General features: G+C 37.9%; 1 protein-coding gene across 4 annotated transcripts in view; it reads right to left on the bottom strand.

Moving 5' to 3' along the window:
* Positions 1 to 337: 337 nt before the first annotated feature.
* USP9X (ubiquitin specific peptidase 9 X-linked) overlaps positions 338 to 19,763 on the bottom strand; it is a 461,171-nt gene continuing 441,745 nt past the window's right edge. For all 4 annotated transcript variants that reach the window (XM_059158617.1, XM_059158618.1, XM_059158616.1 and 1 more), the window contains 11 exons: positions 18,219 to 18,972; positions 17,517 to 17,640; positions 16,351 to 16,576; positions 15,696 to 15,825; positions 12,160 to 12,345; positions 11,255 to 11,475; positions 11,075 to 11,163; positions 7,468 to 7,624; positions 7,098 to 7,310; positions 6,640 to 6,735; positions 338 to 4,464 (listed from right to left, as the gene is read on the bottom strand). In XM_059158617.1, coding sequence (XP_059014600.1) covers positions 4,327 to 4,464; positions 6,640 to 6,735; positions 7,098 to 7,310; positions 7,468 to 7,624; positions 11,075 to 11,163; positions 11,255 to 11,475; positions 12,160 to 12,345; positions 15,696 to 15,825; positions 16,351 to 16,576; positions 17,517 to 17,640; positions 18,219 to 18,972 — 2,334 coding nt within the window. In that variant the 3' untranslated portion in view covers positions 338 to 4,326. The remainder of the gene's footprint in view (positions 4,465 to 6,639; positions 6,736 to 7,097; positions 7,311 to 7,467; positions 7,625 to 11,074; positions 11,164 to 11,254; positions 11,476 to 12,159; positions 12,346 to 15,695; positions 15,826 to 16,350; positions 16,577 to 17,516; positions 17,641 to 18,218; positions 18,973 to 19,763) is intronic.

Below are 19,763 nucleotides of genomic sequence, written 5' to 3'. Positions count from 1 at the left end.
CTGCTTAGATGTGAATATACTTTGGAGATACAGAGGGCCAAATTCCTCTATTTGTAAACTTTTAAAAGTTCGCATAAAGGGGTGCCTGGGTGGCTCAGTGGGTTAAAGTCTCTGCCTTCGGCTCGGGTCGTGGTCCTGGGGTCCTGGGATGGAGCCCCGTGTTGGGCTCTCTGCTCAGCGGAGAGCCTGCTTCCTCCTCTCTCTCTGCCTGCCTCTCTGCCTGTCAAATAAATAAATAAAATCTTAAAAAAAAAAGTTTCCATAAAATCTATTATTACACCTCTAATTTACCTCCATTTAGACATCTTATTTTAATAAATAAAAGGGAAAGCCAATATTTAATTTATAAAGTTTTATTTTTGTATATGTGCTAAATCTTAGGAACTGTGGACAATCTTCAGTCAGTCTGTTGGCTTGTAAAAGGCTGAGAAGTGTGTGATCTGGGTGGTAAATTTCCTTTGGGGAATCTGGATGATTTAAAAAAAAAAAAATCACTCATTTCCAAGTTTAAAACATGGTGCACCTTTCCCCCCTTTTTTCTTACACCTATGAATTTGGAGGAAAAGCGCTACATTTCTGCAAATGTAAAATAATTGTTATAAATAAATACAGTCGGCAGCAAGTTCTTAATACATTTAGCACTTTTTGTAGTGATGTATGACACCCAAAACCTTATTTTCAAACACTAAACACTCATGTAGGTGCAGGACCAATTTTGGTTGAGCACTACTATAAAACCAGTACTGAATTTTTTTTTTTTTTTTTTTTTTTTGCTTTTTTCCTCAGTAACACAAAAACGGGGTAGGGTGGGGTGGGGCGGGAAGGAGGTTGTTTTCTTTTCTTTGCAGTATGTAGTACCTTCCAGCTAGAGACCAAAGTTGGGCACTTAATAAGGAAAAGGCAATTTTCTTATCCAGTTAGAATTTTAAATAAGGCAGGATATATCCACCAAATTAACCACAAAATTCAGCAAAGAGTTCATGGGAGAACAGAAGCTGGAAAAATACCAAGAAAAAGTGGAAGGAACCATTTTTTGTTGGAGTAGTCATCTGAAAATTCACAGACTGTTGCTTTCATTTACAAATGTAATTTCAATAAAAAAGGCTCCTCATCTTTTTAACCACTGCTAGGATTAAATACTTATCATTCACTAATAAAAGTTAATCATGAAAAAAATATAAAACATTTTAATAATTCTAAATTTGTATATATAACAGCTAAAAGACACAAAGTTGGGAAATTATCAGAGAGAAAAATCAAGGAAAGACAAAAACCCCAAGTATGATTTATGTTATTTCTGCCTCTATAATGCTGAGCATGAAAATTTAGTTGGTGGAGGGCTTAGAAACAGCAGCAATACGGTTTTTACCAAGTTGTGCACGGAAATACTTAGATCCAACAGGGCAATGCCCTTGTTCACAGATTTAACAACAAAAATAGCTTTAGTCTTTATGTTAACAGTAGCATCTGTCTTCTATGAAGTATTCATGCCATTTAGAATCCTGGGGTGCTTCTTTGAAAGGAAGACTAGTGATTCTGAAACAAAGGTTTAAAGTAGGAATTATATATATGGCTCAAGAAATCAGTTGAGGGAGAATTAAATTATCTTTAGGCACTTTGAAGACTTGGAAGTTTAAATGTGCCATTGATGTTCAGAAAAAGACCTCGACACCACCATGTTGCTCTTACAGTAACATGCGCCTAAAATTTCCACTTATATGTTAATGCTTAAGAAGTTAAATAGAGAAAATAACTCACACAAACAAAAATAAATCTCCCTGTTCACTTTCCCTTGATCCTGAGCACAACATAGACAGCTCTTCCTCAAATGGAGGGGAAAAGGATTCAAAAGCTCTCACCTGGCACAAGGGAATTGTCAATTCAAAGCAACCAAGATGGGATCTCCCTCCAAGGAGAAAAATTCACAGCCTTTTCAAATGTCAAGTTTTTTGTGTCTAGGAAGTCATTAAAAAGTTTTTAAATTAAGTACATCACATGTTTTGTTAAGGAGCAGGAAATACAAAAATCACCTCTCATCTGGTGAAAAGGTGTATTTAAGGATAGCAAATTGTCCAAATACAGTTAACCTATTTTGCTTATTGCTAAGGAAGCCTGGAATTGAGGAACTTTTAATTTAAAACTATCAACTGGAATTGCAAACAGTGTGTAGGATTTTGCTCCAACTTAAACTCAGATGTAACATACTTAAGGTAAAAACAGGATCTGTCTGGTGTCAAAATTTCCTAGTATTACAGAAAACCTAGAAGCACAGATGGACTATAGAGTACTGCAAATAAGATACCCAAAGCTTTATCTTAAATACCTGCCCCTTTTAATCACAAAATAAAGCAATTCTCAATTTTGTTTCTGCTTTGTTCAGTTCCAACTATAGCCTTTTTGACAAAACATTTTCCTATTAACTAAATTGTAAAAAATACAACCAAGCTTGTGCTCATTAAATATACATGTATATAAAAAACATACAAAAAGTACAAGATTGATTATGTTAGGAAACTTTTACAGTGTCAACATCCTGTTTTCTCTAAATCTTTAGTCAAGGGCCAAAGGTCAAATCTTTCTGTGCACAAAAACTCGATGTGACTGAACTCCTGAATTCAGTGTCATGCCTAAGCATGCTATGCACAGAATTAATTTATTATGCAGTCCTTCAAAAAAAACCAAACCAAAACAAACAAACAAAAAACCAAAATCAACAAACAAAAAAACCCAAAAAAACAAAAATGGACAAAAAAAGTAACCAAAAATAAAAGAGAGGGGGGGACAAACTAACCAAAAAATAGAAAACCAACCCAAAAACAAAAACAAAAACAAAAACACACCACAGGACAAAAAGTTCTTCATAAATCAAATTCTATTTGTGAATTCAGCAAAATAATTTCTATAAAATAAAACAGCAAAATATTTAAATAGAATAGGGTGGACTGTATCTGTTTGCAGGGGTATTTGGTTTTTAGACAGGTTTCAAAAATTACACACATTCAAGTTACCAATTCTCTTTTAAATACAGTATTAACTGATGAGTTCCTTATCTTTAATTAAATGTTTATGCTGAAATTATGATACCTCAATCAGATTAACTAACCAGTAGTTTCCTTTTTAATCAAGACCCTGCTTCGAACATTCAAAGTTTTGGAATAATGGAAAAGGAGCTAGGACAATTCTTGCTTTCAAGTAAAACTGTGCCTGAGCAGAAACTCAGCCAGATAAGCTTGGTGCAGTGGCGCTCCAAGTACTGTGGGATTCTGGTGACTTCCACTTCACTGGGGTCCAGTGGAAGGAAAGTTCTAGAAGATTCATCTAATAAGCTCTACCAAAGAAATAACAAGCACACCAAATACAGTCTTCTATTATGCTCCAAGCATCCTGGCATAGCAAATTTTTGCATATTTGTTTTAAATCTTTAAAAATTCCCATTACTGATATTTAAATTTCTTTATCCCACCCAGAGATTGAACTGTCAAACATTAGACATAAGCAACATATGTGTAACTGAAAACCGCCTGTTTCTCACATTTCTCCCCTTGTTTTATACTTATATTCTAGGTGTAAGAAGGAAAAGCTCTGAGCAATACAGCTGTCACACTGGGACAACTGCTGTCATTAGGGTAATTTTTTCCTCATTGGCTACACTAACCTGGTGTGAAGCCATGCTAAATGTTACAGCATAACTATAGCTTCAAAGTGATTAACCTAACATCAGAATTAAAAAGGCAATGAAAAAGATCTAGAAACAATATTACATCACCAATTTTCCACATCAACCAAATAATTTAAAGGTTACCAGCCTTATATCATTGCTCATAGTAAAACTGACTCCCGTGGCAAAGAATTAACATGAAACTATTGGTGTGGTTGACATGGATGGGCTGTTTTGTTGCTGTTGGTTTATTTTTTTGTTTTTGTAAAGGAGCAGATCCAACTGCCATGAGGCAGTCAACACTGGTTGCAGAGTGCAGTGGGAAGAACAAGAAAATTAACTTTTGTAGTTTTTGTAGATCTGTGAGTCTCCTCAAGAAAAAAGTTTCTTGCTTAAGAATTAACAGTCAAACATTAATATACTATATACACCTTTGCCATTTACACATTAGCATCAGGCCATTTATTACAAAACACTATACACTTTCCACTGCAGGCGGGTTATATATTGACAGCAAATTTCTGCAGATAAGACAGTGAATAAACTCTCCACTCCATGTTGATTAGGAATAGTTTTTCTAGTTTTAAATTATTAGCCAGACACAGAAAAAGGTTGGACTGTAAGGCCTGGGTGCACAGTCTTGATGGAACTAGTTAATTATGTGCATTTCACTGATCCTTCGTCTGAGGTGGGGATACTTCTTCACTGCCTTCGTAATTTTCTTGTGCTCGTTGGCCAGTTCTCTGAGGGTTGTTCATGTGATGTGCTGCTGGGCCTGTATACGGCTGTCCATGCACATGGTTATTCTGGGAAGGGAGAAGAAATCAATGTTAAAAGTTTTCATATAGTGGGGCACCTGGGTGGCTAAGTGGGTTAAAGCCTCTGCCTTCGACTCAGGTCATGATCTCAGGGTCTTGGGATCGAGCCCCACATCCAGCTCTCTGCTCAGCAGGGAGCCTGTTTCCTCCTCTCTCTCTGCCTGCCTCTCTGCCTACTTGTGATCTCTGTCAAATAAATAAATTAAAAAAAAAAGTTTTCATATAGCAAACTTTAAAATCATGGGCTGAAATCTGTGGACACGTAAACATTTCTTTTATTCCCAGGACTTACAAAGAGTAAACATCCTTGGGCTAATGCTGAGAAAGAAAAAAAAAAATTGTTTCAAAGAGAAAAGCTACGGACGCCTGGGAGGCTCAATGGGTTAAGTGTAAGCTTTTGGCTCAGGTCATGATCTCAGGGTCCTGGGACTGAGCCCTATATCAAGCTCCCTGCTCAGCAGGAAGCCTGCTAGTCCCTCTTCCTCTACTGTGCCCCCTGCTTGTGCTCTGACAAATAAATAAAATCTAAAAGAAAAGAGAAAAGCTAACCTAGCCCCAAACCCTAAACAAAACCAGTGTAAAGCTGTATAAATCTTCAGCCAAAGTGATTTTTAGTGCCCCAAATTATTTAGATGTAAGTCCAACAAATAAGGGATTAGTTTGTTATTGTCTATTGTCAAAAACACTCACAAAATCATCTGTGAACTAGAACCCATCTATTCTGACTCTTCCAAGCACCTGGAAGCTTCTATATGATAATGACAAATATGACTGACCAGTCATATGAGATCTGCATTAGCAACAATCTTGAACACAGAACAGTGTTAATGGAAATGACAACGTTAAGGAAACATGGACAAGCCAGGCATGATTGATACATGAGCTTTCTCAGAGCTGAGGAAAGTAACTTTCTTCCTTATGAATTTGATTTCCTAACTTTTAAACCTGTGAACCCTCATTTTTCTGTATGTTCCCACCAGTCAAGAAGATTTTAGGCCTTTCTATTATTTGTATTATGAAAATAAATATGCTGAAGGGTCATTTTCTAATTATTGAATACACTTCTATTTCCATCCCGCCCCTTTCTTACATAGGCTCCACGCCCAACCTGGGGCCCAACTTGGGGCTTGCACTCACAATCCTGAGATCAAGACCTGTGCTGAGATCCAGAGTAGGACCACTTGGGGCGCCTGTGTGGCTCAGTGGGTGAAAGCCTCTGCCTTCAGCTCAGGTCATGATCGCAGGGTCCTGGGATTGAGCCCCACATCGGGCTCTCTGCTCAGCAGGGAGCCTGCTTCCTTCTCTCTCTCTCTGCCTGCCTCTCTGCCTACTTGTGATCTCTGTCAAATAAATAAAATCTTAAAAAAAAGAAAAAAAAAAAAAAGAAGAGTAAGACCATTAACCAACTGAGCCAGCCAGGTGAGAATGCCTTAAATAATGGTTCTGAAAGTATGGCTTCCAGACTAGCAGCAGCATCAATCACCTGGGAACATGTCAGAAATGCAGATTTTCTGGTTCCACCCTCAGCCTAAAAGAATCGGAAGCTTGGCCTGGGGCCCAGCAATCTGTGTTGGAACAAGCCCACTGGGGAATTCTGATGCTTGTTCAAATTTGAGCACCATTGCCTCAAAAGACCTGAATTGGTCACCTCTGGGTTTTGGAAAGAAGTTATTTTAGAAAGTTTCTTTATCTAAATTTTTAAAATTTAGATACACAAACTTTTATGGACATCTACCAAATCCTTGATATTTTTCAACAATCTTGAGTGTCAATGAAGTCTTGGTTAGGTTATGTAACCAAGAACAATTGCCTTCATTGCCACATCTAAAATGTCTTTGGAATCCATTTGTAGACTCAGCCTAACAGGAAATGTCCTAATCCTTTGTACTAAATATTATCATTTAATGTTGACATCAATCACCACATAGTTTTACTGAGTGTGAGTACAAAGACAGGCACCTATCTGACTAGGAAGACACCACAGGGGAAGTTCAAACACATCGCACTGTGAAGCTGCCCCAGCTATTCCTCTTTTGTTCATGCTCTAAAGGTAGTCCAGATAATCCCTTTATTACTTTGCAATCACAACAAAAATTTCAGCCATTCTTTAAATAAAGCATAAGAATTGTCTAGAGGATAAAAACATAAACCAACCCGATTTACCTGTTGATACTGAGATCCAGGTGAATGGGGGTATAATGGGGCATCTTCAGGTGGAGGTGACTCATGCTCATCTGGGGCATCTTGGTCATCTGGCTCCTAATTTTAAATAATCAAAGAATTATGTAGGCAAATTCATATTGAAGTTTTTCGTATCTGAAATAAAAATTTAAAAACCTACAAAACTGACTCAAGTTTCCTTTTACTGAGATAAACTGAAACAGTGAAAAAACCTGATTTGGGTCTCTTCAGAAAGACTACATGTCAGGCAATTTCAGAAATTTCTCTATAAAAGAAGGCTCCCTCATTAACTTAAGATTACATATAGTAAATACTAAAGCAAACAAAACCCAGACAAAATTCCTTGATACTATCATTAACAAACACTGGCCTATGAAGTAACAAAGTGCTTTTTTCCATTTCTTTCTTTCTTTTTCTTCTTTTTTTTTTTTTTTTTTTACCTCCTCTGGACAGAGTTCACAAGCTTTTGCAAGTGTCATCCTAGCACTATGTGATCTCTCCAAGAAATAACCATTTGATGTTTCATTGCTCTGCACTGGAGGAGACCAGTTGTTGTAAGTGTACTGAGGGTTGCCAGTGTATGGTCGTCTTTCAAGTTCATCTCCAAGCCATTCCACTGCCCAGGTCCACTTTCTTTTAAGATCTCCGTTGCCCTTCAAAAGAAAATAAAACCATGTATGGAAAAGGTTTTGGAATATTTCTTAAAGTTAACTTAAAATAACAACTCCAATACCTCATTATATTTGTCTTTAAAACGGAATCCCTAACTCTGATTCAGATTTTTACAAAATTATAAGAAAAAACCCTCACCTGCAGAATCTGGTAAGCAACAGGACAATTGCTAAAAAGAGCTACCATACATTTTATACACTGGTATGCTCTTTTTTGATAGTGATTCTTAGAGCGCTGGATTGTGTCAAACAGCCCATCTCGGTCATCTGGGATTCCTTTAAGTGCATTATGAATTCTGAAAAAGAACCAAATATATAAAAAACTTGTAAAATCAAATAGAAGCCAACATTTATTGAGTGCCTACTATGTGCCACTCAATAAAGATCTCTGATGTATCATGTCATCTAATGCTGGTCAGCAGGTACTGTTAAACCTATGAGCCACCCAGGCGTCCTTCTATGTATACTTTAAAGTGATTAAAATGGTGAATTTTGTAAGTGAGTTTTATCTCCACAAAGAAACATTACCTGTGTAGTGTGGAATTAGAAAACAAATTAAAAAACCTTATATACCAGAAATTTTACTTATTAGAATGTTCCAAATCAAAATGCAAGTTTGTTTTTTGGCATTATACGCATTCATAAAATCTGTCTGGAAATCACAACTCCAGCAATTTTGCAAGGTTTTTTAATTTCAGACTAGTCAATCATACAGGCTTGTTGCTGTTTAATCGGAAACCCTTCAGTGTATATTGTTTTTGCTTTCAGTTTTGTCAAGTGATAATGAAGTATTATTAAGCCATTCTTTTTGCCACACCACATTTTCTTCCCATTAGTTTTAACTGCTTTCAAATACCATTTTTATCTATATCATCATCTTTGCCTGCCTTGTTCCTCAATGCCTGATAGTGCCAGGCACCATGGTAGATACCCCATAAATATTCAAACATTGCTTACCGAATGAAGCAAAAAGCTCACTATGAGAAAGTTTTTTCAAGCTTGGGCGAGTGACTCATAGTAACAATACTTTACTAATCCCTTTACACAAAAAGTCAATTGTCCATATTTAATCTAGCAAATGTGCCTTTACCATTACAGCTTGCTATATAATGAATGAAGAGAACTACAATGTAACCAACTGTATTAATGCCGTAAGTCCTTAAATATTTTTTAAGTGAAAAGAGAAGAAGTTAGACTCCATTAAAAACAACTTTTCTTTTTTGGGGGAAGGAAAGGGCCAAGGGAGAGGGAGAGAACGAATCTTAAGCAGGCTCCACTCCCAGCACAGAGCCTGATGCAGGGCTCAATCTCACAACCCTGGGATCATGACCTGAGCCAAAATGAAGAATCAGATGTTTGGGGGCACCTAGGTGGCTCAGTGGGTTAAGCCTCTGCCTTCGGCTCCGGTCACGATCTCAGAGTCCTGGGATCGAGCCCTGGATCGGGCTCTCAGCTTGGTGGGGAGCCTGCTTCCTCCCTCTCTCTGCCTACGTTTAATTAATCAACTGAGCCACCCAGGTGCCCCTTAAAAACACCCCCACCCCGCCTTTGAGGATTTTGTTTATGAGAGAGAGAGAGAGAGAGAGAGAGAGACAGACAGCAAGAGAGAGAACACAAGCAGGGGAAGTGGGAAAGGGGGAAGCAGGATTCCTGCTAAGCAAGGAGCCCGATGTGGGGCTCTATCCCAGGACTCTGAGATCATGACCTGAGCTGAAGGCAGAGGCTTAACCATCTGAGCCACCCAGGTGCCCCGCTAAAAACAATTCTTTTTTTTTTTTTTTTTTAAAGATTTTATTTATTTATTTGATCACAAGTAGGCTGAGAGGCAGACAGAGAGAGAGGAGGAAGCAGGCACCCTGCAGAGCAGAGAGCCCGATGCGGGGCTCGATCCCAAGACCCTGGGATCACGATCTGAGCCGAAGGCAGAGGCTTTAACCCACTGAGCCACCCAGGCACCCCCTAAAAACAATTCTTAAGTTTCAAATCCTATAATCATACTGAGAAGGGTACTGGACAGTGCTCAAAATACATGCTTACAGTTGGAACTACTACATTTTTTGTCTCATGAAAACTGATTTTTGGCTTGATGCTATTTTTGCAACATTATTAATGTTAAAATTAATGTTAAATCCATGATGATAACTTTGGAGATAATTTGGAAATATTCATGAATTCTGACATTCGCAATCAAAATTATGTTTTAAGCATTTTGTCACTACAGAATTGTTCTCAAGTTGCTGTTTTAATTTAGTTTAGTTTATTGACAGACATATATAAATTGTGGACTATTTCTGAAAATCAAGTATTGTACTATCATCCACATGGGGAGGGAAGTTATAAAATCTGGCAGAGTTGTCAATGAATTCTGTATTTTACTATCATCTATAATTGTTGGGATCAAAGATCATTTATTAAACTTTTTTTTTTTTTTTTTAAAGATTTTTATTTATTTATTTGACAGAGAGAAATCACAAGTAGACGGAGAGGCAGGTAGAGAGAGAGGAAGGGAAGCAGGCTCCCCGCTGAGCAGAGAGCCCGATGCGGGACTCGATCCCATGACCCTGAGATCATGACCTGAGCCGAAGGCAGCGGCTTAACCCACTGAGCCACCCAGGCGCCCCTCATTTATTAAACTTTATGGCCAAGAACAAGATGGAGGAATTCTGGAGGAAGCTTGAGTAGGACAGTAGGATAGTTATGCTGGATAACCTCAGCTTAAAAAAAAAACAAAAAAAACAAAAACGCACTCAAATTCTCATATAATGAAAAACTAAAGTCGATGTTCATTATTCAAAGATTCTGTATTTGTGATTTTGCATACTTACTAAACTTTATTTGTAATGGCAGAAAACCAGCATGCTGCTTTTGAAAAATCTGGACCAACATGTATGTTCACAGCTGAAGTGGAACAAAGTGACACTTTGCCTTTTTTCAGCTTACACTGTAAAGGAGTGTCCTTTTTGTTATTTAGTGAAACCCTTTCTATACTGTTTGTGCTTTTTGTTGACTTCAGGGTTTTGTTGATTTCATGGTTTAAAACCCTTCCTACACTGTTTGTGCTTTTTGTTAACTTCATGGTAGTGAAGAGCTACCTAGTATTCTTCAGTGCCAAAAGGCTTTGCAGAGAAAATATTGCATTAAAGAAGCTTTATTCAGGGGCACCTGGGTGGCTCAGTGGGTTAAGCCACTGCTTTAGGCTCGGGTCATGATCTCGGGGTCCTGGGATCAAGCCCCACATTGGGCTCTCTGCTCAGCAGGGAGCCTGCTTCCTCCTCTCTGCCTACTTGTGATCTCTCTCTGTCAAATAAATAAATAAAATCTTAAAAAAAAAAAAAAAAGAGAATACAGCTAACATGAATAATGGGAACTGACTGTATTTACTTACCTAAGGACGATTTTTAGATAACCAAATGTGACCACATATGACACACTCTTAAATGAATGCAATTTAATCCTAAAATAATCCGAGCACATCATTAATGAAATTAAGTTATTTACCAAAAGCCTATGCTAGTTTTTCTTAATTAAAAAAATTTTTTTTGATACCTAGGAGCAAGTATGCAACGTGGGCAATGAAAAAAAGTGAAATCAAATGAGGGAAGAGGGAACTTTCTACCAATGTTTAAGCTTTTAAGGTAAAACCTTTATTAGATCTCTGAGAGGTAAAAATGTAAAAAGCGGGGGGGAAGCACTGGCTGGCAGTATCAGTTAGTTTAAAAGTTGGGCAAGTAAGAAAGAGCATCTACCTGTGAGTCTGCCAGGAGTCCTCAATCAGTAAGATTTGCAAAAGCAGATCCAAATAGGGCCGCAGTTCATAAGTGTAGGAATATGCAACCTAAAAACAGGAAAAGACACCATGAATAACTTATTTAAAGGAATAACGAATCAAATTAGAGAGACATATGAATGTTTATTGTCCTATTAACCTGCCAGAGAAGTTCACTGAGGACAGTAGATGAGAACTGAGGATTCTCCCAGCAGCAAAAACGAAGCAATTTGACAGTTTCCTCTGAGTTACTGCAGTCCTCAATGATTTTCTTCACATAACTTGTTCTCACAAATAAAATGTCTGCCACATTCTGCTGAATTGGCATTATAGGTTGTGATAAATTAGGATCACCAAAAGGATTGGGAAGAGGAGGATTACCTAGAATACAGATTTGTCATCAATGAAAAACTAAAACTAATAGGCTTCTCCATAATAAAATAATATCGCTTTCACCACAGAAAACAGTGTATGAATTTTGTATTTTAGAAAAATAACATTTTAAATCAATATTCCTAAGTACCATGAAGAAAGTAGTTTTAGGCATTACAATGATCAGATAGACTAAGATGATAAAATGCAAACTTTAAATGCCAACACTGGCATATAACCTATATGAAAAGTTAAAATTTTTTTTTTTGGTTTGTTTTGGGAATATCTAACCTTATTTATTTTTTATTAACATATAATGTATTATTTGTTTCAGGGGTACAAGTCTGTGAACCATCAGTCTTACACAATTCACAGCACTCAACACAGCACATACCCTTCCCAATGTCCATCACCCAGCCACTTCTTCCCTTCTATCCCTCCCTCCAGCAACCCTCAGTTTGGTGAAAAGTTAATTCTTAAACTACTTCATAAAGTATCCAGTAAAGTACCCAGGAGCAAGCAGAAAAAAAAAATCCCCTTTAAACATGTGAAAAGATGTAGAACCCAAAATATTATAGATTGTCAGACTCTGGGTTTTATATTTAAACATCTTCAGAATCACTTTTAACTGGGTACTATGTATGGCCAGCAGTATTTTAAAACCAATGTAAAGGATGGAGCATTTGACTTTACCATTGATTGAAGACTGCATTCTTGAAGAGACATTGCAACAGCGGATCAGCTGCGACACAACGGAGTACAATTTGCCTAATTCAGCATACTGATATTTGATTGGAGGACCTGGACCTTCATCTAAAGACACAAGCATAAAGGTGGCAGGTACATTCAATTTCAGAAGTTGTGTCTTCTCTGCCACACCTACAATGAAGAAGGAAGAAGAGGGAAAAGGGGGAGAAGAATTACAAAAGAGAAAAGACTTAGGATGGTAAGGACTTCATAATAAAGCAGTTATCTAAAATATTTTTCTGTAACTGTTATAACCAGAAGACCACTCTTATTTAACATTCAGAGAATGATTTAACCAGAACAAAAATCTCTGTGGTATAATTGGATTTAAGTTTTAAAACGGTCAAAGACTCGATGACATTCCAGTCAAACCAGGTATAAAGAAAATGAATGCTTTCTATGGCCTGAAAGTGTGGGGTACTGGCCTAGACGGCAATCCTCATCACAAGGGAGGATGATGAAAACTGAGTGAGAAATAAAAATTCTTTTATATATTGCCTCTCTACTTTCTTCCACAGCTGAGCTACTTGAAAACCATGCCTGAACTTGGTGTCATCTCTATTTTCTTATTTCCCCCACTCCTCAAGTCATGCCAGTTTGGTTTCTGCCCCCTTTCCCGGAGTAAAGCTAAGGAATAGTTCTAAACCGTAATTGCTTCCTCTCCCTCTTGGATTCCTCTCTTTTCTTTCAGCCTCTTCTCCTTGGTCTCATTTCTAAGTCATCCTTTCTCTGTCTCTGAGAAATGGTTGCTGCAAAGTTCCCAGGCCATTATCTCGTGCTGTATGCTTTTCCTGCATGATCAAACTCACTCTAATGGCTTCAAGTTCTAGCTCTCTTTGTTCAGATGATACTAAGGTATTTCCAAGACAAACATCTTAAGTGTTCTACCAAATACTAGACATCATTATTTGGGTATCCGACAGGCTCAAACTCAATTTGTCCAAACCTGACTCATCACTTTACTCCCCTATCCATGTTCTTCCTCCTGTGTTATCCTCTCTCAGTACATGGCACCGCTATCTACTATCTACTGGGCATCACTTCCCATCTCTTCTGGGTTTCCCTCCTCTTAATACCCAATCACTAAATCCTACTGACTTCACCTCTAATAAAAAGCATCAGAATCTGTCCACTTTTATCCCCCTCATTGCCAGTTCCCCAGTACTGGCCATAATAGTCTTCTGCTATAAATCATTTTAATAATATCTAGTCTTATTTCCCTGCAATCCATTCTACATTGTAGTCTGAGTTATCTTTCTAGAGGTATGTCTATTAAAAACTCTACAGTGGCTCATTACTGACCTTAGGATAAAGTCTAGAACCCCTCATGAGGCTTGCCAGATAGCATGATCAGAGATCATTTCTAGTCTGAGTAACTTTCACTTCCTCCACACACTGAGTTTACTCCAAGTCTTTGCATCTGCTGTTCACTCTGGATAGAAAGCCCAAACAACCAATTCCCACATCAACTTCCCCATTAAGTCTCCTGTATGCCCCAATTCTAGTCTGGTATCCCTACTACATACTACCATGTACCACTTTGTATTTTTCCCTATTATAGCCATTAACATACTTTATGGCAGTTATCTTTTTATTTGCTTCTCTATTTCATTAGACAACAGTCTGTCCTTTTTAGTGTCATATTCCAAGAAGTATAATAAATATAGGCCCACAATCCCTTATCTGAAATCCTAAGATTCAAAAAGCTCTTATCATAAATATAAACAGGAATTCTTTCATAAAGTTGGTGTCAAAACGTGTTTGGTGGGAAAAGCTGGCCTGAACTGTTAAGAGACTATTTATAGTCTTCGTTTATCCCCTCTCAGGGTGACTACTCATGCTTTACTGTAGAAATATTAATGTGTATGATTGTAAGGTGTTGTCTTGGACTCTGTTATAGGGATGTTGCACAACACATGGTATATATACTGCCTTACCTTTCTTAAATCCACACAATCCTGAACCCCAAAGCATATGTGGTATTAAGAATTTCATACTAAAGTATATGGCTCTGGGGACGCCTGGGTGCCTCACTCATTGGGTGTCTGCCTTCAGCTCAGGTCATGATTCCAGGGTTCTGGAATCGAACCCCTCATCCGGCTCCCTGCTTGGCAGAGGGCCTGCTTTTCCCTCTCCCACTCCCCCTGCTTCTGTTCCCTCCTCTCTCTGTGTCTGTCAAATAAGTAAGATCTTAAAAAAAACTTTATTTATTTATAACAGAGACAGCAAGAGAAGGAACACAAGCACGGGGGAGCTGGAGAGGGAGAAGGAGGCTCCCCGCAGAGCAGGGAGCCTGGTATGTGGCTCGATCCCAGGACGCTGGGGATAATGACCTGAGCCAAAGGCAGATGATTAATGACTGAGCCACCCAGGTGCCCAAGGTGCTCCTCTTTTAAACTTTTAAAGAAGTTATTCAAATCTGGCCAAATACTCATTAGCACTTAAGATTTTAAATGTAATGCCTCAATAAATTAATCATTTTGGGAACAATGCACTGATACCTGATTAGTAAGAAATTTTTATAATTTGAGGGGTGCTTGGTTGGCTCCGTTGGAAGAGCATGAGACCCTTATCTAAGGGTTATGAGTTCGTAGTCCTACATTGGACACAGAGATTACTTAAATAAAACATAAAGAAAAAAAAAACAGAAAAAGAAATTTAATAATTGTAATCATAGGAAATTTACCACCCCATACAAAGCCAATAACAGACACCAAATGACAATGGAAGGATTTGTGATAGTATCATCTTTTAATTCAACAAACATTTATTGAGTGTCACTGTGCAAAAAATGCTGATCTCTGTAATCTCACTGGGTAGTAACACAAAAATGTGAACACAATACAAAACAACAGAAGTAGAAGACAACGTATTTTTAAGTATTCTGGGATCACTGATCAGATGATATTAGAAAGGTTAGAGAAGGAACATGTTAAACAGAGGTAATAACAAATAATAGGGTAACTGAATATGTATTATTATCTGTAATTTTAATTTAGTGGACTTCAATAAAAACTTAGTTCAGACCAAGTCCTTAACTCAAACTTGGAGGAGTATCACAACCACCCAGGGACTTTTTGAAAATGTGTTCCTTGTGCTAGCTCTGAGAATTCTGATTGAGTTGGTGTGGGATGGGGCCTAAGAGTATTTTCAAATCCAGATAGATTTGGCACTACTGTTTTAGGAGATAAAAAAACATGATTAAGACACAGATTCTGAGGGTGACTGGGAGGCTCAGTGTGTTAAATGTCCAAACTCTTTGATTGTGGCTCAGGTTGTGATCTCATGGGTTTCTCTCTCCCTCTGCCCTTTCCCCTACTTCCTCTCTCTAGAAGAGACAGATTCTGGCCTCTATGTACTGCAGAGATATGCATAAATAAAGTACAAGGTGAAAAGTGCAATAAAAAATGTTTCATCATTTGACTTAGAAGACTTTGCCGCTTAATACATTAAAACAGAATTATAGCGATTTAAATTCTTACCTAAATTGGCATACATTACAAACAGATTGAAATACTGCTGCAAATGACGCCCATGCTCTGAAACTTCCCTTCTCAAGAGATTGAGAACTGCCCTTAGTAGGTGATCGCTTAGGCTTAAGTTGTCATAAGCCTGTAAAGGATAAAACATTGGCTATTTTCAAGTGACAAGATATAGGCACAGTATAATACATAAAAAGGGGACACACACCCATACCCACCCACGATAAATATAAGGCAGAAATTTTTAGGACTAATCACACAATGAACAATTAAAAAGGGTTGCTTTTTAGAAAAGGGAATGAAGATCTGAGGTAGATTTCATCTAGAGACTTCATCATGATGTTTTAATTCTTAATAAATGGAAGTCCATTAAAAAAAACCTTTACAAATAATTTATATAATCATGTGTACAATTAAGCCACTGCTTGTAACTGAACGAACACAGAAAATTCTGTGGTTGTTAAAGAGCTAATAATTGCTATACATTGCTGCGAAGTACTTTTACCGAACTCCTAGATAACAGATGGTGTGGGTGTGTGTGCACACACATTTGTTCGGTAAACATATCAAACAGATGTACATGTATTTGTGACTTTAATTTCCAGGGAAGAGATCTGTAAGCATTTAATCACTAAAAAGAAAACCAGGCAATTACCTGACTAGAAGGTCCGGGAGATGCAAAAGGGGAAGGACACGGCCCATCTTGCAAGGAAAAATGTGCAATAAAAACTATAAGTTTTGCAAATGCACCCCTTACTTCTGCACTGGGGCACTCCAGAAGGTATTCAGAAAAGCGATTTGAAACATTAAAAAGGACATTGTGAGCAAACCAAAAACGGACATTCTTGCTGTGACGAAGGAGAATACACAATGCATCATACCTAAGACAAAACAAAAAAAAATTTCGAATGTCAATTTACTGTAATACAAATATGAGTCTCTATGAACGAAATAAAAATCAAAGACCCTCTTTTACTTCTGAAGGGAAAGAACCAGCAATGGTTGCTTCTAGTACCAACACTGTAGGTGACTACAACTTGGGGCTCTTCTTAAAGACTGACAACACAGAGATGAAAGCTTGTCCAGTCCTCTACAAACTCATTACCAAACTCTTTCTAGATTCAAGGACAAGACAATCCCTTCCCTAACTTTCCTTGAATATCTTACCACTGGAGTACATAAAAATTGTTCAATCAAGGTATTATAATGGTCTCTATACTCTCACAATCTGAAACTTAGGACACTCATTTTATTTGTCACGTTTTTAAATCTATGGCAAAATTTAATCTAGGGAAGTTAAAACTACTAATTTCTGGATTAAGTAGCTCAGACTTTTTAAGTATTATCCTATAATCTTTTGTACTGGGACATCAAAGATAGGATGCAAGGTAAGAGAAACAGAAGCCAGCTTCAGAACAATGAAAGGTCATGTTTAGCGTAAGTTAATTATTTTAATATCATCTCTCTCACTATTACTATCAAGAGTTTTTGGGGATGCCTGGGTGGCTCAATTGGTTTAGTGACCACCTTCAGCTCAGGTCATGATCCTGCAGTCCCAGGATCAAGTACCACGTAAGACTCCCTGCTCGGCAGGGAGGCTGCATCTCCTGCTGACTTTTCTCCTCTTCCTGTTCTCTCTCTCATAAATAAATAAATAAAATCTTAAAAAAAAAAAAAAAAAAAAAAAAAAAAAAAAAAGATTGTATTTTGCTTTCCAGATCTGAAGTAAGATGGTCGTTGAGTTGGAAAAAAATAAAGCAATATATTAAAGAATCAAACTAAATGCTAGGATAATAGGAATGAAAACCCAAAGCAATGTACCAATCACTGGCAGAGCCACGGACGATTTTCTTGGTGTGAAATCCTGTGGTAAAAAGGAACCTAGCAGCAAGCTGAATACTAATCATAGTGATTTCTTCTGCTTCAGGCAACAGGTGATCTTGCCCTATAAAAAAAGGCAAGATACATTAAAAAAAAAGAATTTCTATGTCTAAGCTCCATTTTCAAACAAGTCTACATTTCCACTGATTTCTAGAAGTCCTAACTTTGCTAACTACCCCCCGACCAGCTACTTACGAAATAATTCTTAGTTCAGTAAAGGATGTTTCAAACTAATGCTTGAGTCAAAAACAAATTGTTATAATAAACAAAAGCTCCTCTGTTTCCAAACACACCACACCGACAATATATACTGCTCAAAGGTAACAGTTATCTGAAATATGGCTTTGAAACAGCCCCAAGTAGGGGTGCCTGGGTGGCTCAGTTGGTTAAAGCCTCTGCCTCCAGCTCACATCATGGTCTGGATTGAGCCCTGCATCGGGTTCTCTGCTCGGCGGGGAACCCGCTTCTTTCCACTCCCCTCTCTGCCTACTTGTGATCTCTGTCAAGTAAATAAATAAAATCTTAAAAAAAAAAAAAAAAAAAGCCCAAAGTAAAAATGCAAATATGTTGATGCTTCTAAGAAATCTTGCAAGTAAACTAAGAGTTACGCTTTTACTAAGAAGCTAAACTCTTGATACTTACCTGGTGGAGGATTTAAGTAAACACCGTTACACGTAAGCAGTTTTTTCATGAACTGAAAATATTCTAAACTGTACTGCATTCGGTTATGCATGAATTGCACATTCTGCTTCCGTACACTTCTCTCGATGGCTGATGGCATAATAATCTGATGGGGTCTTGTGGTGATAGCAAGCTCAGATATGTATCTTATCAACTCATCGCCCTGGTCTATAGTATCCAATCGTTCATAAAAAAGAATGTAAGCATTCCACCACCTTTTCTGGCGCCTGTAGGACATGCGCTTCATCATGTGATCAAATACCTCTCCCATATACTCTCCGCCAAAACACTGGTTTTTCATTTCTTCGTCGTCATCCATTTTACACTCTGTTACATCTCCATCGTCAAATTTATACCAGCGATTTCTCTCACCATCTCCACCATTCCTTTGAATGATGTAAGAATAATAATGTCCACCACTTGCTTGGCCACTGTGTACCAGCACGCCCACGAGTCTGTATTTCGTGCTTCCTGCCGTCTCACTTTCAGACTGCTCATTCTGCTGTATCAACTGACTCTCTGGGTTTACATTATCTCCTTCCAGCTTTGCAACACCTGCGACTGTGTAAGGTTCCATGTCCAGCTCTCGAGGAAATTCAAAATAATCATTGAATTTGATTGCACATTCTCTTTCCCAGTCATAATCGAATCTTTTCAGTTGGATAGCAAGAACGGGAGGTAATTTTTTAATTAGCAAGCGCTTTACGGTATCAACCTAAAATAAACAGAGCAAGTTACTAGATGTTCTTCTATAATCCATTGCACAAAACAAACTATAAACCCGTATTATTAAATTCTCATGAAGACTAACTGGAGGTTGTAAGTGTAAACAAACACACCACAATGAATATAATCAAGGTAATTCTGTCACAGTGGGCATTTCAAAAAATGCTAACTAAAACTAACAATATGGAAAAAGCAGATGCCATTTGTTACAAATTGTGAATATTAGTGACACTGACATTACTCACTGCCTGGATTCTGTATTGTCATTGCTATCTCACCACTGTTACTTGTTTAACATTTACTGTTAGGCTAATGAAGGTATGCTCTGTTTGGAGCAAGCTAAAGAAATACAATAGCAGCTAATATTTATTGGGCTATTAGGTGCCAAGTAATATGCTAAGTACTGCCTGAGTAGTAATGAGGAGGAGCAGGAGCAGCAGAGAGACTGAGTCACTTGCCTCAAGTCTCAGAGCTGGTGGCGGTGGGGGGGGGGGGGAGGGCAGTCCAGCTTTACAGCTCACACCTCAGCCTCTAGACTTTAATACCTCTTCAGGTGGTGTGTGAATGTCAAAACGATACAGGTGACTTGGAGGTGAGAGAATTTGGGAGCCCAGCAAGACAGACGTTATTTACTGTCTGCGTAGACGGTCTCTCCCTAAGAGCTGTTAAGTGCCCAAAGATAAAACTTTTTCAAGTGGGTCTAAAAACCTGATCCCATTAGTTTAAAAACACGGTGGTAGAAGAAATCTTATGGCACCAAATCGAGTAATGCAGGTTTCA

Source organism: Mustela lutreola, chromosome X (assembly GCF_030435805.1).
Source record: "Mustela lutreola isolate mMusLut2 chromosome X, mMusLut2.pri, whole genome shotgun sequence".
Taxonomy (NCBI): domain Eukaryota; kingdom Metazoa; phylum Chordata; class Mammalia; order Carnivora; family Mustelidae; genus Mustela; species Mustela lutreola.
The sequence above is the reverse complement of the archived record's forward strand: the minus strand, read 5'-3'. Positions and strand labels throughout refer to the sequence as shown.